This window comes from Microcaecilia unicolor, chromosome 1 (assembly GCF_901765095.1).
Source record: "Microcaecilia unicolor chromosome 1, aMicUni1.1, whole genome shotgun sequence".
In the NCBI taxonomy this organism is placed as follows: domain Eukaryota; kingdom Metazoa; phylum Chordata; class Amphibia; order Gymnophiona; family Siphonopidae; genus Microcaecilia; species Microcaecilia unicolor.
Window position 1 is genome coordinate 413,390,805 of NC_044031.1, and position 17,718 is coordinate 413,408,522.

The 17,718-nt window shown below is 44.0% G+C and overlaps 1 protein-coding gene across 3 annotated transcripts in view; it reads right to left on the reverse strand.

Moving 5' to 3' along the window:
- E2F3 (E2F transcription factor 3) overlaps positions 1 to 17,718 on the reverse strand; it is a 123,571-nt gene that overhangs the window by 46,104 nt on the left and 59,749 nt on the right. For all 3 annotated transcript variants that reach the window (XM_030211540.1, XM_030211530.1, XM_030211543.1), the window contains exons 3-5: positions 8,466 to 8,685; positions 5,268 to 5,426; positions 3,203 to 3,317 (exon numbers count right to left, since the gene is read on the reverse strand). In XM_030211540.1, coding sequence (XP_030067400.1) covers positions 3,203 to 3,317; positions 5,268 to 5,426; positions 8,466 to 8,685 — 494 coding nt within the window. The remainder of the gene's footprint in view (positions 1 to 3,202; positions 3,318 to 5,267; positions 5,427 to 8,465; positions 8,686 to 17,718) is intronic.

Below are 17,718 nucleotides of genomic sequence, written 5' to 3' on the forward strand. Positions count from 1 at the left end.
TAACCTACAGAGATGCCCATAAAGATACCAAAACAAACCCCTCCCCTACAGCTTACTTTCCTTTTGTCCAGACGTGTGGGTTGTGTGTTTCCCTGCCAGTAGATGGAGGCAGAGAACTAATCTGGATGGGCCAGCAGGATCTCTGTTGGTACAGAGGAGCAACTATTTAAGGCCTCCCCTGTTGAATCTGGGTGGTGGTAAGATGTCTAAGAATGGTCCCCCCCCCCCTCAAAAAAAAAAATCACATGCATTTAAGGCCACCAGGACATATGGGACTAAGTTAACATAGCACCCCTACTGAGGAGAGATCCTTAGAGCAGCCATCTACCTAACAAGGGAAAAAAACAAACCAAAAAACACCCCCCAGCATGTGTACAAAGGCATAAGATCAGTGGGGAGATTGGACAGTGCAGAAACATGGATCATGGGGTCAATAGTATAGCATGGTCTGTGGGGAGACAGCACCATAGCAGCAGTCAGCTCCTCCTATTCCAAATGCAATGGGGATATGGATGTGTCACTCCCAGAGGCCTCGGTGGCACCAGAATTGCATTTATTCCAGAAGCAGCAGAGTGTTCCAAGTACGACAGACCAAGAGCCTTCAAGTCACTGTGGCATAAGATTTCAGGCCCAGCCAGTGCCATACCAAAGGTGGGGTGGAGGAGGCAGTCTGTCCTGGATGCAAGTAGTAAAAGGGTGCATTCAATGTCGCCTCTAAGCTGCACAGCCCGACTTTCTGCACCTCCCTCCCACCACTACCACCCTTCTCTGGACCTGCAGCAGAACAAGTTAAGCCATCACGGGACCACACTCTGTATACCTGCAGCTACCGGCTCTGCCGCAAAACAGGAAAATTCGGAGGGGGCTGTACTAGTAGCTGCGAGTATACAGAATGCGGCCTCATAATAACCAACTTGTTTTGCTAGTAGCAGGAGTGGTGGTGGGGGCAACAGGTCAGGTGAGGGGAAGAGATGGAAAACTATAGGTGGACAAAAAAAAAAAAAAAAGAGGAAATTGAAGACTAGGTATATGTACATATCTAATTCTGAAGCAGAAAAATAAATTGAAGAAAACTGAAAGGAAAAAAGGAGATCAACAAATTGGACAGTAAATCCTAGCAAGAAAGTCAAGGACAAGGAAAACAGAAACCAGAGACTGGGACCAACACAATTAGAAAAAGCAAATGGACAAAGATAGAAAAAAAAAAGGTATTTTATTTTTAGTGTAGGATAAAGTAATGTGGTAACAATATAAATAGAAAATGGAAGTAAAGCAATATCTTTTTTTTGGACTTACACTTAATACATTTTTGACTACCTTTTGAAGACTAAAACCTCCTTCCTCAGGACAGGCTACCATAACAGCAGTATAATGTCCTGACCTAAGGAAGGAGGTTTAGGCCTCAAAGCTAACTGAAAAATATATTTAGTCTAATAAAATGCTATTTTAATTTCCATTTTTTTGTTTTATTTGTATTTGCTAGTTCGTAATGTAGTGACATGTGTGTCAGAAAATTAAATCTGCTGTCTTTATATTTTACACAGTACAGGGGGACATGTATCACTCTCTCTCTACTGTTGCACTGTGTGTAGAGTGTCTTTTTGGGGGTTCAGTTGCCTACATAGTTCTATTTTTAGTTTGTAGATACTTATCTTATTCTATACTGGGCGAGGGTCCATGTGTGAAAGGGACATGTTAGTGATGACTGTGCAGATCAACGATCTGTACTAGTCTAGCTTGATTAATTTTCCAATAGGTTTATTGATTTCTAGTGTCCAATGCAATGTTTATGGTGTTGACTTTTCCTAGTTAGGACCTTGTTCTGCGATTCCTGGCACAATTACTGCCATTATGGTATGTAGAATTGTTCTGTAGCTCCTGAGTAACATTTGTAGTGTTTTGTATTACTTCACAGTACTGGATTTCGCACACCTCTCTCAGAAGTAGCTCAAAGCAAGTTACATTTAGATACAGTAAGTATTTCTGTCCCTGGAGGGCTTACGATTTAAGTTTTGTACCAGAGACAGTGGAGGCTTTTAAGAGACTTGTCCAAGATCTCAAGTAGCAGCAGTGGGATTTGAATCTTGGTTTACCTAGCTTTCAGCTTGCTGCTTTAACCATTAGGGCTAATGCAAATACACATCTGTACTAGCTGTACCTAATGTTTGGGAACTCAACAGTAAACTAAAAGTTAGAGTTGAAGACTAGTGACCCATTTGGCATGGCAACCTGCCAAAATCATTGATAGGAGTGTGTTAAATGATCTGCCCCAGATGTCAAATATGCTGGACACATTGTTGGGAAAGTGGATTAAAATACAGGAAAGGGAAAGGGACTTCATATACCGCCTTTCTGTGGTTTTTGAAACTACAATCAATTATGCTAAAAGCAGTTCAGTTCTAGCTCTGTAGTAAGTTCTTCATGACTCAAGGGAGGTCTGACAAGCTGAAGATACAAGTTCAGTCACTGTTGGCTCAAAAGAACTTTCAGGTCCTGGGCTCAATGGTGGTAGCACTAAACTTGGCACCCTGGGCATGGGCGCACAAGTCCCTTCCACAGACTATGCTAGCCAGGTGGTCACCTAAGGAGTTTGGGATTTACCTCCTGATTTCCCTGCAGTTCAGGAGCAAGTTTAAGGAGCACCTCAAAGGAAAAGGGATGGGGAGGTTAAAAAAAAAAAAATCAGACTGGAGACCCTCACTTGAGTCAGTATTGACCAATAAAAATTGACAGGCTTGGGGGGAGGGGAATGATTCTACAGCCAGGTGGCATAAGGTAGATAGTCCACCAAAGAGTACAAGTGGATGATAAAAAGGTTGGAGAAAAGGGCCATATGACTGGCCCTGGTAGCCTCCAGGGTTCAGCAGTTTTGAGTGCTGCATGAATGTAATAGGTAGTGCAGAAGTTCTTCTCTGCCTTCATTTGGTGGTAGGGGGACATAACCTGGACATCTGGACTGAGCAGGCAAGTTTCAAAGAAAGGAAATTGACAATAAACCTAGTTCTACTAGCTGCTAAGAAACCATAAGCTTCATCATTTCCTTTAAGACCACAAACACGTTCAGCAAGATGCTTACCAGAAGGTGCACAAGGAATATAAACCCCATGTTCCACGACTAGTAGCGTTCCTTTCAGATGCAACTAGAAAGCACAAGTCGAAGTGAAAGCTGTCTGTAAGTGTAGAGAATGTACTGTGCCCATACCTCTAAGGGGTCAGGCACTTCCAGTCTCGTTTCTGGAGGAGCTTTCACCACAATGACGGTTTGTTCCTTAAGGCCACTAATTTTTCGGATATCCTGGTACGTAACATATGCTAATGTACTCACTGTTAAGGATTTACTTAAGACATAATACTACAAATCAGAATACCAGTCTGGTGAAACACCTCACTTTGCAATAAGAACAGCACCATATCAAAGTTGACGAACTGAATGCCACTGCCAATGCTGGGTCATCAAATTCTCCATGGTACTAAATACCCCACAGTGTATTTACATTTAAAATTGGATAAAGTCAAAAAAGGGAAGCAAATGTCAGCTCACGGTATGCGGTGTTTATTTCCTGTTGCTAGGATTTCCTTTCCCTGTTTCTATGATATCAGGATATAGTACATGTCCACCTCCTATGTTTCTCTGGAAGGAATTCATTACAGGAAGCATATTTCTAGTGCCATTTGTTCTCACAGAACTGTCAAATACCATTCATAAGGTTATGAAGTCCCTGTATCATATGGCTTATGAAAGTTACACAGAAGAATGGCAATGAGTGATAGCACAGAACTGTGATTCTGTAGATTTATCACGGCTGTCAGGAGATCATTTCTGCTTGTAGGTTATTCGTGCTCTGACAGTTTCATTAATTTTACATTTTTGTCAAAAATAAAAGCTAAGAGTTATACTCTCCCTTCTTTATACACTCTCTGCCCCGCACAACATACCTGTGCTGCAGCAGGAAAACAGCACCTGCCCAAAGTGTAAAACATCCTGTCAGTCCCCAACATAGTCTCAAATGGCCATAAGGGATAGTGCTGAGGGACTATATTGGCAGCATCAGTCCCTCCTTACCCAGCAATGAGAACATTGCTGTTCATATGGACCAAGCGGTAGAGGCAGATACCAGAAAATCACTGCTTAGACTACTGCAGACGAAACCACTGCACTGCTCCTAACCTTCTACTGTTGTGATGGAAGCTGATTTTCTGGGGCTTCCTGAACAATTATTTTGGAACACCCCTCCCCCCCCCCACTCCCCTGTCAAGATAATCTCAATTGGCCATAAGGGATAGCGCTTCACATGTATGCCCTTTTTAATTGGATCTGGCTCACAAGTAATGTTTCAAGTTCCATTAGTGCAAAGCCTGGTTGTTTCACTATGGAATTGTGTTATTGATGGGGAGCTTGGGGGGGGGGGGGGGGGGAAGATATACGTATATTTTATTGTAGGAAATATTGTGGCTTTATTATTAAATATATTTCATCATCATACAAATACCATAAGTGTAATGTATGTTATGTTTTATATAATACTAGCCGTTGAGCCCGTGAAAACGGGCTACTTTTGGAATATGGGGGGGGGGGGATTTCCGAGCCCCCTCCCCCCCAAGGTCGGCGCCGCCCCGCCTCCCCCGGAGTCGCCGCCCCTCCACCCGGCCCGAGCAGCACTGTAAACTTACATCAGCACGCAGCAGCAGGCACATCAGCAAAGCTGCCATCAGGGCGGGCTTCCTTCTCTGCCTGTGTCCCGCCCTCCTGTGACGTAACGTCAGCGAGGGCAGGACAAAGGCAGAGAAGGAAGCCCGATGGCAGCTTTGCTGCTGCGTGGTGATGTAAGTTCACAGTGCTTGGGCCAGATGGAGGGGTGGCGGCGACTCCGGGGGAGGGGGAGCGGTTCTGACGTCTGCAGCCTGCCAGTAGAGACTTCCCTCTCTGTCCCACCCCCGTCATCATGTATTGACGCAGGGGCGGGGCAGAGAGGGAAGTCTCTACTGCGCATTTGCGAGTGAGTATGGTCACTCGCCGTTTATATGTTTGATTGTAACCACCTGGATATTACGAATATTACGAAGTGTAAGGCAGAATAGCAAATACTGGTAAATGAAGTAAAATGTTTAGGTAATTTCATAGTTCAACCACCGTCTACAATGTAACAAAAAAACCCCAAGATCAATCAGAACTCATGAATAAATTTGTGGGGCCTGCCCACAGATACACAAAAGATGAATCTCCTGCTCCAGAGATTGAGAAACCAATTGCCATAGGAAAAGGATATTTCTGATTTTCACAGTCTTCTGTTAATAATTTGAGGTCCAGAGTACAGTTTTGGATCAATTCATCCAGTTTCCTTTCCTCTTGACTGAGTTCTGTCAATTCTTTGGAGAGGCCCTGACAGCGGACCAGTGTACCCCCGTCATCTGATAAACTGCAACCCCTAAAAGAAAAAAACAAACAAAAAAAACAAATACATGACCAAATCTGTGAAGCTTAGAGCCAGCATGACGACTGCTGCTTCAGGCTTTCTAAAGACCCCAACTACCAACTTTTTTTTTTTTTTTTTGGGGGGGGGGGGGGGGGGGGGCGCTGTACTGTAGATCAGTGTTTTCCCCAAGTCCAGTCCTGCAGTACCCCTTGGCAGTATGCATGAATTTGATTTGCATACACTACCTCCATTATATGCAAACCTCTTTCATGCATATTCCTTGTGGACACCCTGAAAACCTGACTGGGAATGGGTACTCCAGGACCGGACTTGCGAAACACTACTGTAGATCATTAAGCCAGATCAGGGAGTGGTGTTCAATACCCTTTTTCTTCACCCTCACCCACGACCCCCCCCCCCCCCCAAAAAAAAAAAGAAGTAGGTGCTACTGGCTGGCCTGAGCGATAGAGAAGGGCCTGTAGGAATGGTCTATTCCATACTTTCTAATCCACCAACAAACACTGGTTTTAACAAGCCAATAATTGTAGCCAACACAACCAGCGGTTTTCAACCAATCCCTGTGACACATCCAGCCAGTCAGGTTTTCAGGATTTCCAAATGAGAAATTTGCATACACTGCCTCTGCTGTATGCAAATCTACCTTATGGATATTCATTGCGTTTATCCTGAAAACCTGATTGGCCTGGGTCCCAAGGAGAGGGTTGAGTACCACTACTATAGATAAATATGTGGGGAGACAGATGAAAATTATATTCAGAGAACAAGGGCCATATATAGGGAGACAGATTATCTCTATATATCTGTCTCCCTATATACGGCCCTTGTTCTCTGAATATAATTGTCATCTGTCTCCCCACAACCCCTAGCAATTGTTCAAATCTATAGTGGATAGTGCTATGTATATATATCTAGCAGCACTACAGAAATAAGTGTCCCATTTACTTGATTCCCCTATCTCTCCCCACCCCTCCATATCTATCTGAACTGAAAAATGAGCTTGCAGAGCTACTGCTAGTGATATGCAATTTATCCTTAAAATCGAGCGTGGTACCGGAAGATTGGACGGTGGCCAATGTAACACCCATTTTTTAAAAAAGGTTCCAGGGGAGATCTGGGAAATTATAGACCGGTGAGTCTGACATCAGTGCCAGGGAAAATGGTAGAGGCTATTAAAAAAAATTTCAGAGCACATCCAAGGACATGGATTACCGAGACCGAGTCAGCATGTCTTTTGTGTGGGGAAATCTTGCCTGACCAATTTGCTTCAATTCTTTGAAGGAGTAAACAAACATATGGACAAAGGATGCTGGGCTCAATGGACCCTTGGTCTTTTCCCAGTGTGGCATTACTTATGTACTTATCTATATATACACACAGAAAAATATTCAGATTTATATGGAGAAGGAGAAACCCTAGGGTAGCTAGAAAGGCTGTTTCTAAATTTAAAGAGGGACTGGGACGTCCTAACCTGGTAAAACATTATTTAGCAGTTCAACTTTGGGCGGTGGTGGAATAGCAGGCACAGTCTCTTAAGCAGTGGGTAGAGTAGCTTCAGGACACCTGAGGGGAATGTGGGTAGATTTGAGTCTGGGGGAGATCCAGGCAACTGAACCCTTTTGTGAGGACCACTCTTGTGGCGAAGGGCAAAAGGTAAACTGTTGAAGGGGGGGCATGGGGTTTCCTTATTTGCCAATAAGGTATACATCAGACTTTCAACCAGGGCGGGAAAGAGGGAGGGTCTTCAGACAATGGGAGAAGTTGAATCTGTGCTATTTTGGACAAGGGATAGAGGGGGGGGGGGACAAATATTAGAGGACCATCTCTTACGTGGATAGTGCTGTGCATATATATCTAGCAGCACTACAGAAATAAGTGTCCCATTCACTTGATCAGGGGCCATTTCTGGAGGGTAGGCTGTATATATTCCAAAAGTGCAAAAGGCAAAACCCTCTGGAATGACCTTTAGTTCTGATACTCAGTGTATAAGGCATAACTGACTCATCTATCCTAGCCAATCACATTTAAGGCAGGGGTATATTTGTCTCAAACAAGAGAAGTTCAGTCAGTTTTGTAATTTGTTTTTATATTTTAATTGTGTGTGTATGTGTTTTTAAAATTAAAAATATAGGCTTGTACTGTGTCTAGTAGCTAGGCGGTTTAGAAATATTTTAAATAAAATTCCCCTCCCCCACACCACCTTTAAGCGACTGCTGTATACCTCTGCTGGTGGTTAGCACAGTTTATTTGTATTTAGGTCACACCTTTTTCAGTTGTAGCTCAGGAGTGATTTACATTCAGGTACACTAGGTATATTACCCTAACCCTACAGTGCATATAATCTAAAATAAATGTTATACTTAAAACAATGGAGAGTTAAAGTGACTTGCCCAAGATCACAAGGAGCAGCAGTGAGATTTGAACCAGGCTTCCCTGGTTGTCAGCCACTGGGTCAAGGTAGGCCACACTTGACCCTGGTTGTATTGGACCTAGCTTCAGTTTCTCTGAGACACTGCTAGAAAAGGATGAACAATAAACAAAAAAGACTGATAGGTGTTAAAGGCCAAGCCATAGTGACTTACGCACATATGGACTGGTAGCACACAGCACTTCCACTGTACTGAATACGGCAAAAATACAAGGTAGAAACCAAACACACCTCCATGTGTGTGGAATTCTCCCTTCCACCCCCCTCCCCTCCCTTCTCATTCATGCATACAAAAAATAAAGTAGTAAATATTGATCTCCTGAAGTATGTTGATAAATGCCTTAATATATCTCTACCCCTTGAAGTGAAAGAAGTTTATTTAAAAATATGTCCTTACTGTGTTTTTTTTTTTCTTATTTGCAACCTTGTACTTGTATAAAAATGGTTGTGATTGTTTTGACATACTGCATCCTCCTCTAAAGGGTCAGAGAAAGTTGCTCCTCTAAATGCCCAGAACCAGTCCATACAGCACCTGGGTGAAGTTAGGAAGGGAAGCTGAGAAAGCCGCACCAGCACACCCCAGGAGAGAAAGTCTGGATACTCACATCCACTGAATATTGTTCTTTGATTTCTTCTTAATGAGATGGATGCCTTCCAGCACGTTGGTGATGTCATAAATTCTCCTTTTTTGCACCTTGAGGACATCAGCTGCTTTGTTCAAATCCACCACCCCATCTGTAGACTGGCTCAGGAGTTGAATGAACTTCTTTGTGAGAAGGCCGAGCGAAGTGTCGTACCGCGTCTTTTCTGAAGGAGACTTTGGAGCTGAGCCAAAAGAGAGGGGGTGAGGTGGGATGAACAAAAAGGAAAAAAAATCAGCCATGGTACATACTACTTCAGCACTCCACATCTCACACATACACAGACAATGCTGATAAGTCTGAGGCATTTTCAAGTCTCAGCTGCCAGTTGCAATATTTTATCACTTCAACAATTCTATTAAGCTAGCCCACAGGAGCTTTTTCCTTGCTGCTTAAGCTATTAAAAGAGAAAAAGCTCAAACATCTCCCCCCCCCCCCCAATTTCCACATTAACAGGAAAAGTCACAGAAAGGGCCACTCACAAACCCCTCCTTTTACTTTAGGGCCTCTAATTCCTGGGACATAAATCAGCTATTTTCTTAAGAACTTGGGATGGGGTGGGGGATGGGAAAGAGGCACACACTTTGTAATGTGCTCCTTGGAATTGAGAAGCGGGAAAGGATATGGGTTAAGATCTGGGGTAGTTGTGCAGCTCCTGACAGCATGTCTGTCTTGTTTGTGATCTGTATGTATCTTCTTATAAAACAAATCATTAAACAGTGTACCTACTATAGCGTTCAAATTCCTTCAGTTCCCCCCCCCCCCCCCAATAAAAAAAAAACCTGATCTTGTATCAAAGACATGAGATATGAACATTGCTAAGATATCTGGGTTAAAAACAAATCAATTTGCACATTTTGACTTTGTTTGGATTTAGCTCATGCCTTTCCAAGTACAGTAAATATTTTGTGGCCAGGATTGCAACCTAGCTTATTGGCATGGTCATCCCAATCTTCAAATCCAGTTCATTTATGAGCACAAATTGCTATTATAGCAACTCGGATTCTTGTACAGTCCCAGCACAACCATCAGGCTGTGTTAGGATTCATTTTCGCCAAATGCCCTTGTTAGATTGAAGCACCTATCAGCACAGCTCAGCAGTATGAGCTGCAGAGACCAGGCTGTGCCAGACCTCTCTGCCTGCCAAGTTTGCTACACTCTGGGTTGTTCAGAGTTATCTACGTACGCCCAGAAAAACACTACACTCGTTCATTTGTCATGCACAAGCTGAAACTGGAAATTTACCAGGGCACACAAGGAAAGTATGCTGTACTTCAAGAGTTAACTGCTAAACCCAGAGACTCTGCCTTCACTGCTCCACCAAATGATCCCAAGTCACTTTTCTTAACCCATTAGTGCTCAATGTTCTGATCAATTTATTTCCATATGGCTTATTATGGGAACATTGGGCACCAAAGGGCTAAAGCTGCAGCAATCCCCCTATTTTGGTCAAAAGCATTTGTATTTTTCCCATTTTACAATGAATGCCAACAAGATTATAAAACCTCTCACACCAAACATTGCTGGACATCCTTGGCTGCCACTGGCTAGATAATATACATCCAGCATCTATGTATTTAAGACAGACCATGTACATTTGTTTGTTCTTCCTTGAGTGCATGGTTTTAACTTTCGATTTGGCATTCCTTCCTTAACAGTAAATCCCTTTTATAAGGCTTCTCATGCTCAGTGAAAGAAAGCCTTAAATGAGCCAATTAAATCTGTCCAGAGGCAGGACAATGACTATTTGCCGAGCAAGGTCAAATCAAGGAGGATGGCTCTAGCACCTATTCTATGAAAAAAAAAAAAAAAAAAGTGATCCAAGAAGTAATTTTCTAAGGAGATCAAAGCTGAAGAGTTCCAGATCTACCAGATTGAATTTTGTATAGAATACTTTCCAAATTAGGCTCCTTTCTGCTAGATCTTAATTATTTGCAGGCCTTCTCAGGTTCTCTAGCAGATGCCACCCTCTCCTTGATTCACAAGGAAAGATCCATTAGACTGGCTTGACACAGATATTAGATTCTGGCTCAAGTCCTGAAGTAACATCTGGAGGGCCTCTTGTCAGATAAAATTCACAGAAATAAAACAGGCTTTAACAAGAGCAGACTACAGCACCAAAATGCCAAACCTGGTGCTGGAGAAATATGAATTTCCAACAGATTTGGTCCAGGGGATATACGAAAATCCCAGGGCTCATTCTGATTAAACAATCCAGGACTCAAATACCACAGAGCGATTGTCAAAGTTGTCCTTGGATCTCGACTCCCTAATGAGGTGAGCCAGTGGCTCGACAGCAAGACTGAAAAGCAGGAGTAGAGGTTTCTGAATAGCCAGTGAGGAACATCTCCTCATATGTAAAAAAAACGCGTTTAGTTTCTTGATAGAGCCTGGGACCTTGGGTCGTCATTTCAATTGTTAATCCCAGCCTTGGTAACTAAGAGATCAAATGGAGGCTTTTGCGGGCACAGATAGCCGAGAGGGAGGAGGGGGATAGGACTGAGATCTACAAAATCCAAGGGACACTCAATGAAATTACATGGGAATACTTTTATAACAAAAATAAGAGGAAATACTTTTTCACTCAACGAATAGTTAAGCTCTGGAACTCCTTGTCAGAGGACAGTTAGCATTATCTGGGTTTAAAAATGGTTTGGACAAGTTCCTGGAGGAAAAGTCCATAGTCTGCTATTGAGACAGACATGGGGAGGCAGCTGATTGTCCCAGGATTGGTAGAACGGAATGTTGCTAATAATTGGGTTTCTGCCAAGTACTTGTGACTTGGCTTGGTCACTGTTTGGAAACAGGATACTAGGCTACATGACCATTGGTCTGACCCAGTATGGTTACTCTTACGTTCACAGGTGCCTGATGAGCTCTTTCAGTTGGTAGACTTTTGGGCTCAAACAGAGGCAATGGGATTTTGTGTTTTATTCTAACCCCCAGAAATCATACCCTAGTATTGACAAGATTTGAGTGAAAGTCACTGGGTGACGCAGGAATAGAACCAAATCGCATGGTTCAACCATGCACCTGTTGGGGCTCAAATAGGCTTAACGATAGGTCACCAATTCTGGAGCTTTAAATGACAGTTTGCTTTATTCAACAGAGACTTGTAAAAAGGTGCAGAAAGACTTGGAAGAATATTTTAAGAAGAGGTGGGTGTGTCACCTGGAAAGACATGCAACAGAATGAAAGTGATAATTAGGAGGACATAAGAATTGCCACACTGGGCCAGACCAAGAGGTCCATCAATCCCCGTATCCTATTTCTGACAGTGGCCAATCCAGGTCACAAGTACCTGGCAAGATCCCAGAACAAGGATAAGGAATATAAAGAGGATTAAGGAACTAGGTGTAAGAGATGAAGGCAACACAGAGGAACACTATATAGAAAAAGGATGGAACTCAGAAAGCAAAACTTAAATGATCTCATAACTGGAGTGAGCTCTAATGGCGTTTTCAGAGGTTGGGAATTAAGACCGATGCTGGGCAGACTTCTACGATCTGGATCCAGTAAATGGCAAAAAACCCCAAACAGATCAAGATCAAGACTGGAGTGGGCTTAGACAGCAACTCCAGTAGTTGGGAGGTAGCCTGGTGGATCTGTGCCCAAAATGTCAGGGATAGATTACATATGCCAGTATTTAATCATGAAGTGGAACCTGAGCAGAGTGCCAGATTCAAGTCTGGCTACTTTGTTGGACAGACTGGATAGACCATGCAGATCTGTATCTGCTGACATTTACTATGTTAAGACAACTATTGTTGAGTGTGTATAGCAGTGGCGTAGCTATGGGGGAACACTGGGACTTAGCCCCCCCCCCCAAATTGGCTCTGGGGACCCCGGTTTGGCTGGCAAGGGTCCCCAACCCCAACCTCCGCCAGCTGAAGCGTTTATCTGTCCCGCACTGATCTCGCACTCTCGCACTTGCCTCCTTCTCCTGTTTCCAGTCGCACCATGGATGCTCTTGTTTTAATTAAAACTGAGCATGCTCGTGCATGCTCAGTTTCATTAAAATGAGTGTGCACAAGGGAGGAAGCGAAAGAAATGTTGGACCTGGGGCACAAGGGAGGAAGAGAGAGAAATGGTGGAAAGTGGGAGAGAGGCAGGTATGTTGGACGTGGTGGAGGAAGGGAGTGAATGCTGCATGGGAGGGAGGGAGGGAGGGAGGGAGATGTGGGATCTGGGGTTGGATGATAGGCAGGGAGAAATGCACACGGAGGTGGAGATGGGAAATAAGATGTTGGATCCAGGAGCAGATGAAAATGATGGAGAGATGCCAGACAATGGGAGTGAGGAGAGAGGGAGAAATGTAGGACAATGGGGGACAGGAGAGAAGAGATGGAATATATCAGGCTACAAATGTGGGGAATGAAGAAAGAGCAGATGCTGGGCTAGAAGGGTGGAGGGAGGAAGGCGGCAAGAACATGGATGAGAGGATAATGATTACAGAGGGTAGAAATATGGTAATGGAGAATAGATTAAAGATGAAAAGGAATGGAAAAGGAATGGAAGGCTGGGGAAGGAGTGAGATGGGGAATGAGAGAGTTAATGGGTGAAAAGACAGAAATCTGATAGGTAGCTGAAAAGTAAAAAGGAGAAGGATGAAAGAGGGTGAAATTTGAGTTGACAGAAATGGGGAAAAAAAAAAAGAGAGGAAAGAGCTACAAAGGAATGATCAATATATCAGAGATGTAGTGAGGGAATAGTCAGCAGAGAGGAGAAGACAAATGGACAGCAACTGCTTGAAGAAGAATTAGTAGATGACAGACAGGAAATTGGAACCAACATAATAGAAAAATAAAACATCCAGACAACAAAGGTAGAAAAAAAGCATTTTATTTTGAATGTTTTAAATGGAATATATTAGCTCTGGGAAATGCGGATAGCAAATGTATTTGCATTATGTTTGATACAAAGGAAATGCATTTCTGTTTTATTTCTCCAGTGTTGTAGTATATGTTAAGTTTAACTTCTTGGGGCTCTCAATTCAATTTTTGTGTAAATATTGTAATTTTTAATTTGTGATCCCTTGGTCTGTATTTGGTGAAGGTCTGTCGGTGTGATAGTATTGGCAGGTGGGGAAATTGGAGGGGAGGCAGGGAGGAGAGAGGATCAGAGAAAGTGCCCTCCTTTATTTTCTGACCTGGGCCACAGAATTTAACATTGGCCCTGACCCTTGCTATGTAACTGGTGGGGATACCCAAGCATCCCCAGCTGACAACTCTTCCAAAATCAGCCAGAATTCCCTTCTACCAAACTCTCCAGTCAGCGACAGCATCCTTGAGCCACCGATAACTAAGCACGCATCTGCTGCTGCCTGCCAAGCTTGGTAAAAGGAAGTTCTGGTCGCCTTCAGAGAAAGTCTTTAGCTAACACAGCGTCAGTATCCTCATTAGCCAAAGTATTTATATTTTGAGGTGGAGGTATGACGGGGCAGAGATAATTGTGCCCACTTTAGGCTCAGGCCCACCCAAAATTGGCTGTCTGGCTACAACGCTGCGTCTCATTCTCAAATCTGAAATGTGTCTGGTGGGGTAAGTTTTAAGGCACATCAAATTAAAGTGGTCTTTCATGATTTCTATCAACAGCTCTATGCCTGGAGTGCACAGACTGAAGATCAGAATATCTATGCCTAAGTAGAGGAAATCGATCTTTTAGCCCTTGAAGAACTACTAAGTTACCAGAAAAAGGGACAGAGCCACGCCTCCTTCATACTTCAACTTCTCCAAGTCAGAGTGCCCAATGCAGAGGATGCATGTGGACCCTTGCCCAAGGGACAGCCTCTAGAGTCACTGCCATGGAGCCCAGAAACCACAAGTAGTCCAGAGCCATGGTCATCTGAAGCTTGCACAACTGCAGCTTCTGCACTCACTCTTCTGGAAGGAACAACATACCCTGGACTATATCGAACCAGACCCCCAGGCACTCAAACACCTGAGGGCACCAAGCAACTCTTGGAGCAATTCACAACCTAGCCCAAGGACTCCAGAAGAGAAAATCATCTGAGCTGTAGGTTGAACAGACTGCCTCCAAAACAGCCTGAATCAGCTATTCATCCAGGTACAGGTGAACCCGCACCCCCCTGACATCTTAGGTGCGAAGCCACCACCACAACCTTGGAAAAGATGCGTGGTGCCATAGCCAGGTCAAAAGGCATAGCTTGACACTGAAAATGCTGCAGCACAAAACCTTCCTATGGAAATTCACAATGGGGATAATGCATGTAGACTTCCATGAGATCCAGAGAAGTTAAAAACTTCAGGGCTGAACCAAAGCAATGACAAAGCGCAGAATCTCCATGCGAAAATGCTGAACCCACAGATAAGCATTCACCCCTTTGAGGTTCAGAATAGGCCGGAAAGAGAGCCCCCTTTCTTTGGGACCACAAAATAGACGGAATACAGGCCTTGATCATGCTCTGCTGGCGGCAAAAGCTCCACCGCTCAGTGCGCAAAGGTGACTGCTTGCTACTTCAGAGTGAAGCCATATGGGGAGGCCATGAAAGCATTGGGAACTGGACAGGCAAACTCCAAGAAGTACTCCCTCTCTATCACCTCCAGAACCCACTAATCCGAGGTGAAGTGAGCCCACTTGCCCCGGAAGGAAGACAGCCTGCACACCCCACTGGCACCACCAAGGGGCCCAGTGCACCCTCATTGAGAAGGCTGTGCAACTGCTTTTCTCCCAGAGAACCCAGCTGCACCGGACTTGAGAGGACCACGAAAGGATCCCTGCCTGAAGGGCCTGCTCAGACATTCACCCCCTTGGGCAGGGGACTGCTGCGCAGATTGAAAACGAGCTACCCCTTTTTAACGTTTAGGAACCATTACAGAAGGAAGACGTCAGGGCGCTGACGTGGGTAGCATTAGGTGAAATGCTATCTGTGTTTGGGAGGGGAAACTGCCTTTAAAAGGAAGGCAGGGGAAGGTGGCCGGAGATAGAAAGAGGAAGGGGGTTGCCAGCTCTTTTTGTCCCTGCACATCCAATGCCATCAGTTAAGCTCTGGGCCAGCTTAACCTATAGGGCCAGTGACTTAACAGGCTCAGGCGTTTGGTGTCCATCTCCGGTGCCTTGGGCCAGAACCCCACCTGGTCCATAGGTTAAGCCAGCCCTGGTCTTATATAGAGCATAATCCATTTCCTACTCATTTGTGGAGATGGTGGGATTGTGGACACAAGGAGTTTTTCCCCCTCCTTATGTGGTGGGGTTGCCTCAAGCTTTAAAGGCTCTAGAAGGAATTGAGCACATGTGGTAGGCATTCCAAACAAGGAGATTCCCTTAACCCCTAGAGTGTCCTGTGTAATGCCCCAGTGGAGAAATTAGATTTTGACAAAGGAAGATTTGTTACACTGTGCATCTGGCTACCACCGTGCACAATCACAGCAATGCAGCAACAGTCCACCTTACTGACTTGGCAGGTGCTGCAGAATCACGTGTGCGATCTATCATAACTGGTGTAAATATAAGATTACAGTCCTTACCCAACAGTGGATGGACTAGTTCAGTAAGATCTGGGAGTCATCTGAGCCATGATCCAAGAGTGGGTGAGGGGGGAGAAAACATCTCAGACAACCTAAAAATTCTCGGAGTAACAATCGACCGAAATCTCATTCTAGAGAGCCAAGTAAGATCTACCATAAAGAAAATGTTTCACTCAATGTGGAAACTCAAACGCGTGAAACCATTCTTCCCGAAGGTTATATTTCGCAACCTGATGCAATCAATGGTACTAAGCCACACAGATTACTACTACTACTAATTTCTATAGCGCTACCGGACGTACGCAGCGCTTCACACTTGAATATGGAGAGACAGTCTCTGCTCGATAGAGCTTACAATCTAATTACTGCAATGGAATTTATGCTGGATGCAAAGAACAAATTATAAAGAAACTTCAGACCGCCTAGAACACAGCAGCCAGGCTTACATTTGGAAAAACACGTTATGATAGCGCCAAACCCCTCCAATAAAAACTGCACTGGCTCCCAAACGCATTGCTTTTAAGGTCTGCACCATGGTTCATAAAATTATATATGGCGAAGCCCCAGGATACATGACAGACCTCATAGACCTACCAACCAGAAACACAACAAGATCAGCACGAACTTACCTAAATCTCCCCTACCCAAGTACTAAAGGACACAAATACAAATCAACTTATGCATCCAGCTTTTCTTACTTAAGCACACAATTATGGAACGCTCTGCCAAAGATAATAAAAACAACGAACGACCACCTAAGTTTCCGGAAAGAACTAAAAACAAACCTGTTCAAAATGGCATATCCCACCGACCCAACATAAAAACCTAAGTTCTTGCGACACTGCAAAACCAAGGACTGTAATGGACATACTTTAACCCTCATCCCCCCCTCCCTAACTTCCCCAATGTATCTACTAAACATGAACCTTTTACACAATAACACCTGTATTTGTTCATACCACAACTGGTGAACGCCGTTGTGGTACCACGTAAGCCACATTGAGCTTGCAAATAGGTGGGAAAAGGGAAAATTAGGTTCTTACCTTGGTAATTTTCTTTCCTTTAGTCATAGCAGATGAAGCCATTACGTATGGGTTATGTCCATCAACCAGCAGGGGAGATAGAGAGCACTCAAACTTTCACAGTGCCCTCTTGGCCAGCTAGCTCCACTGCCTCTTCAGTATTTGAAGCTTCCAAAGCAGTATGGCAAACCGCAATGGGAATCATAAGAGCTTTCCTCACAGCAAACGATGGCCCATCACAAGGGCATGAACTCATAAAGGAGGGAATGCACATCCTCCTGGAGGGAATAAACTCATCCTCCTTATTGTATAAGTGGAGGGGAACACACGTGCCTCCTGGAGGGATTCACACATCCTCCCAACACACTGGAGGGAATGAACTCATCCTCCTATTTATAGAACTGGAGGGGAACACACACGCCTCCTGGAGAGAATCAACACATCCTCCAAAAAAAACATGCTGGAGGGAATGAACACATCCTCCTAAATTTAAACTGAACATGAATCCTGAAGATTGTTTTCCAACTTTCTCCCAAGGAAGGAACTTCAGAAAATTAGAACAGAACCTGAAAAACAGATTCACAGCATACAGACAATCATACAGGGAGGGCTCATGGCTTCATCTGCTATGACTAAAGGAAAGAAAATTACCAAGGTAAGAACCTAATTTTCCCGTCCTTGTCATCAAGCAGATGAAGCCATTACGTA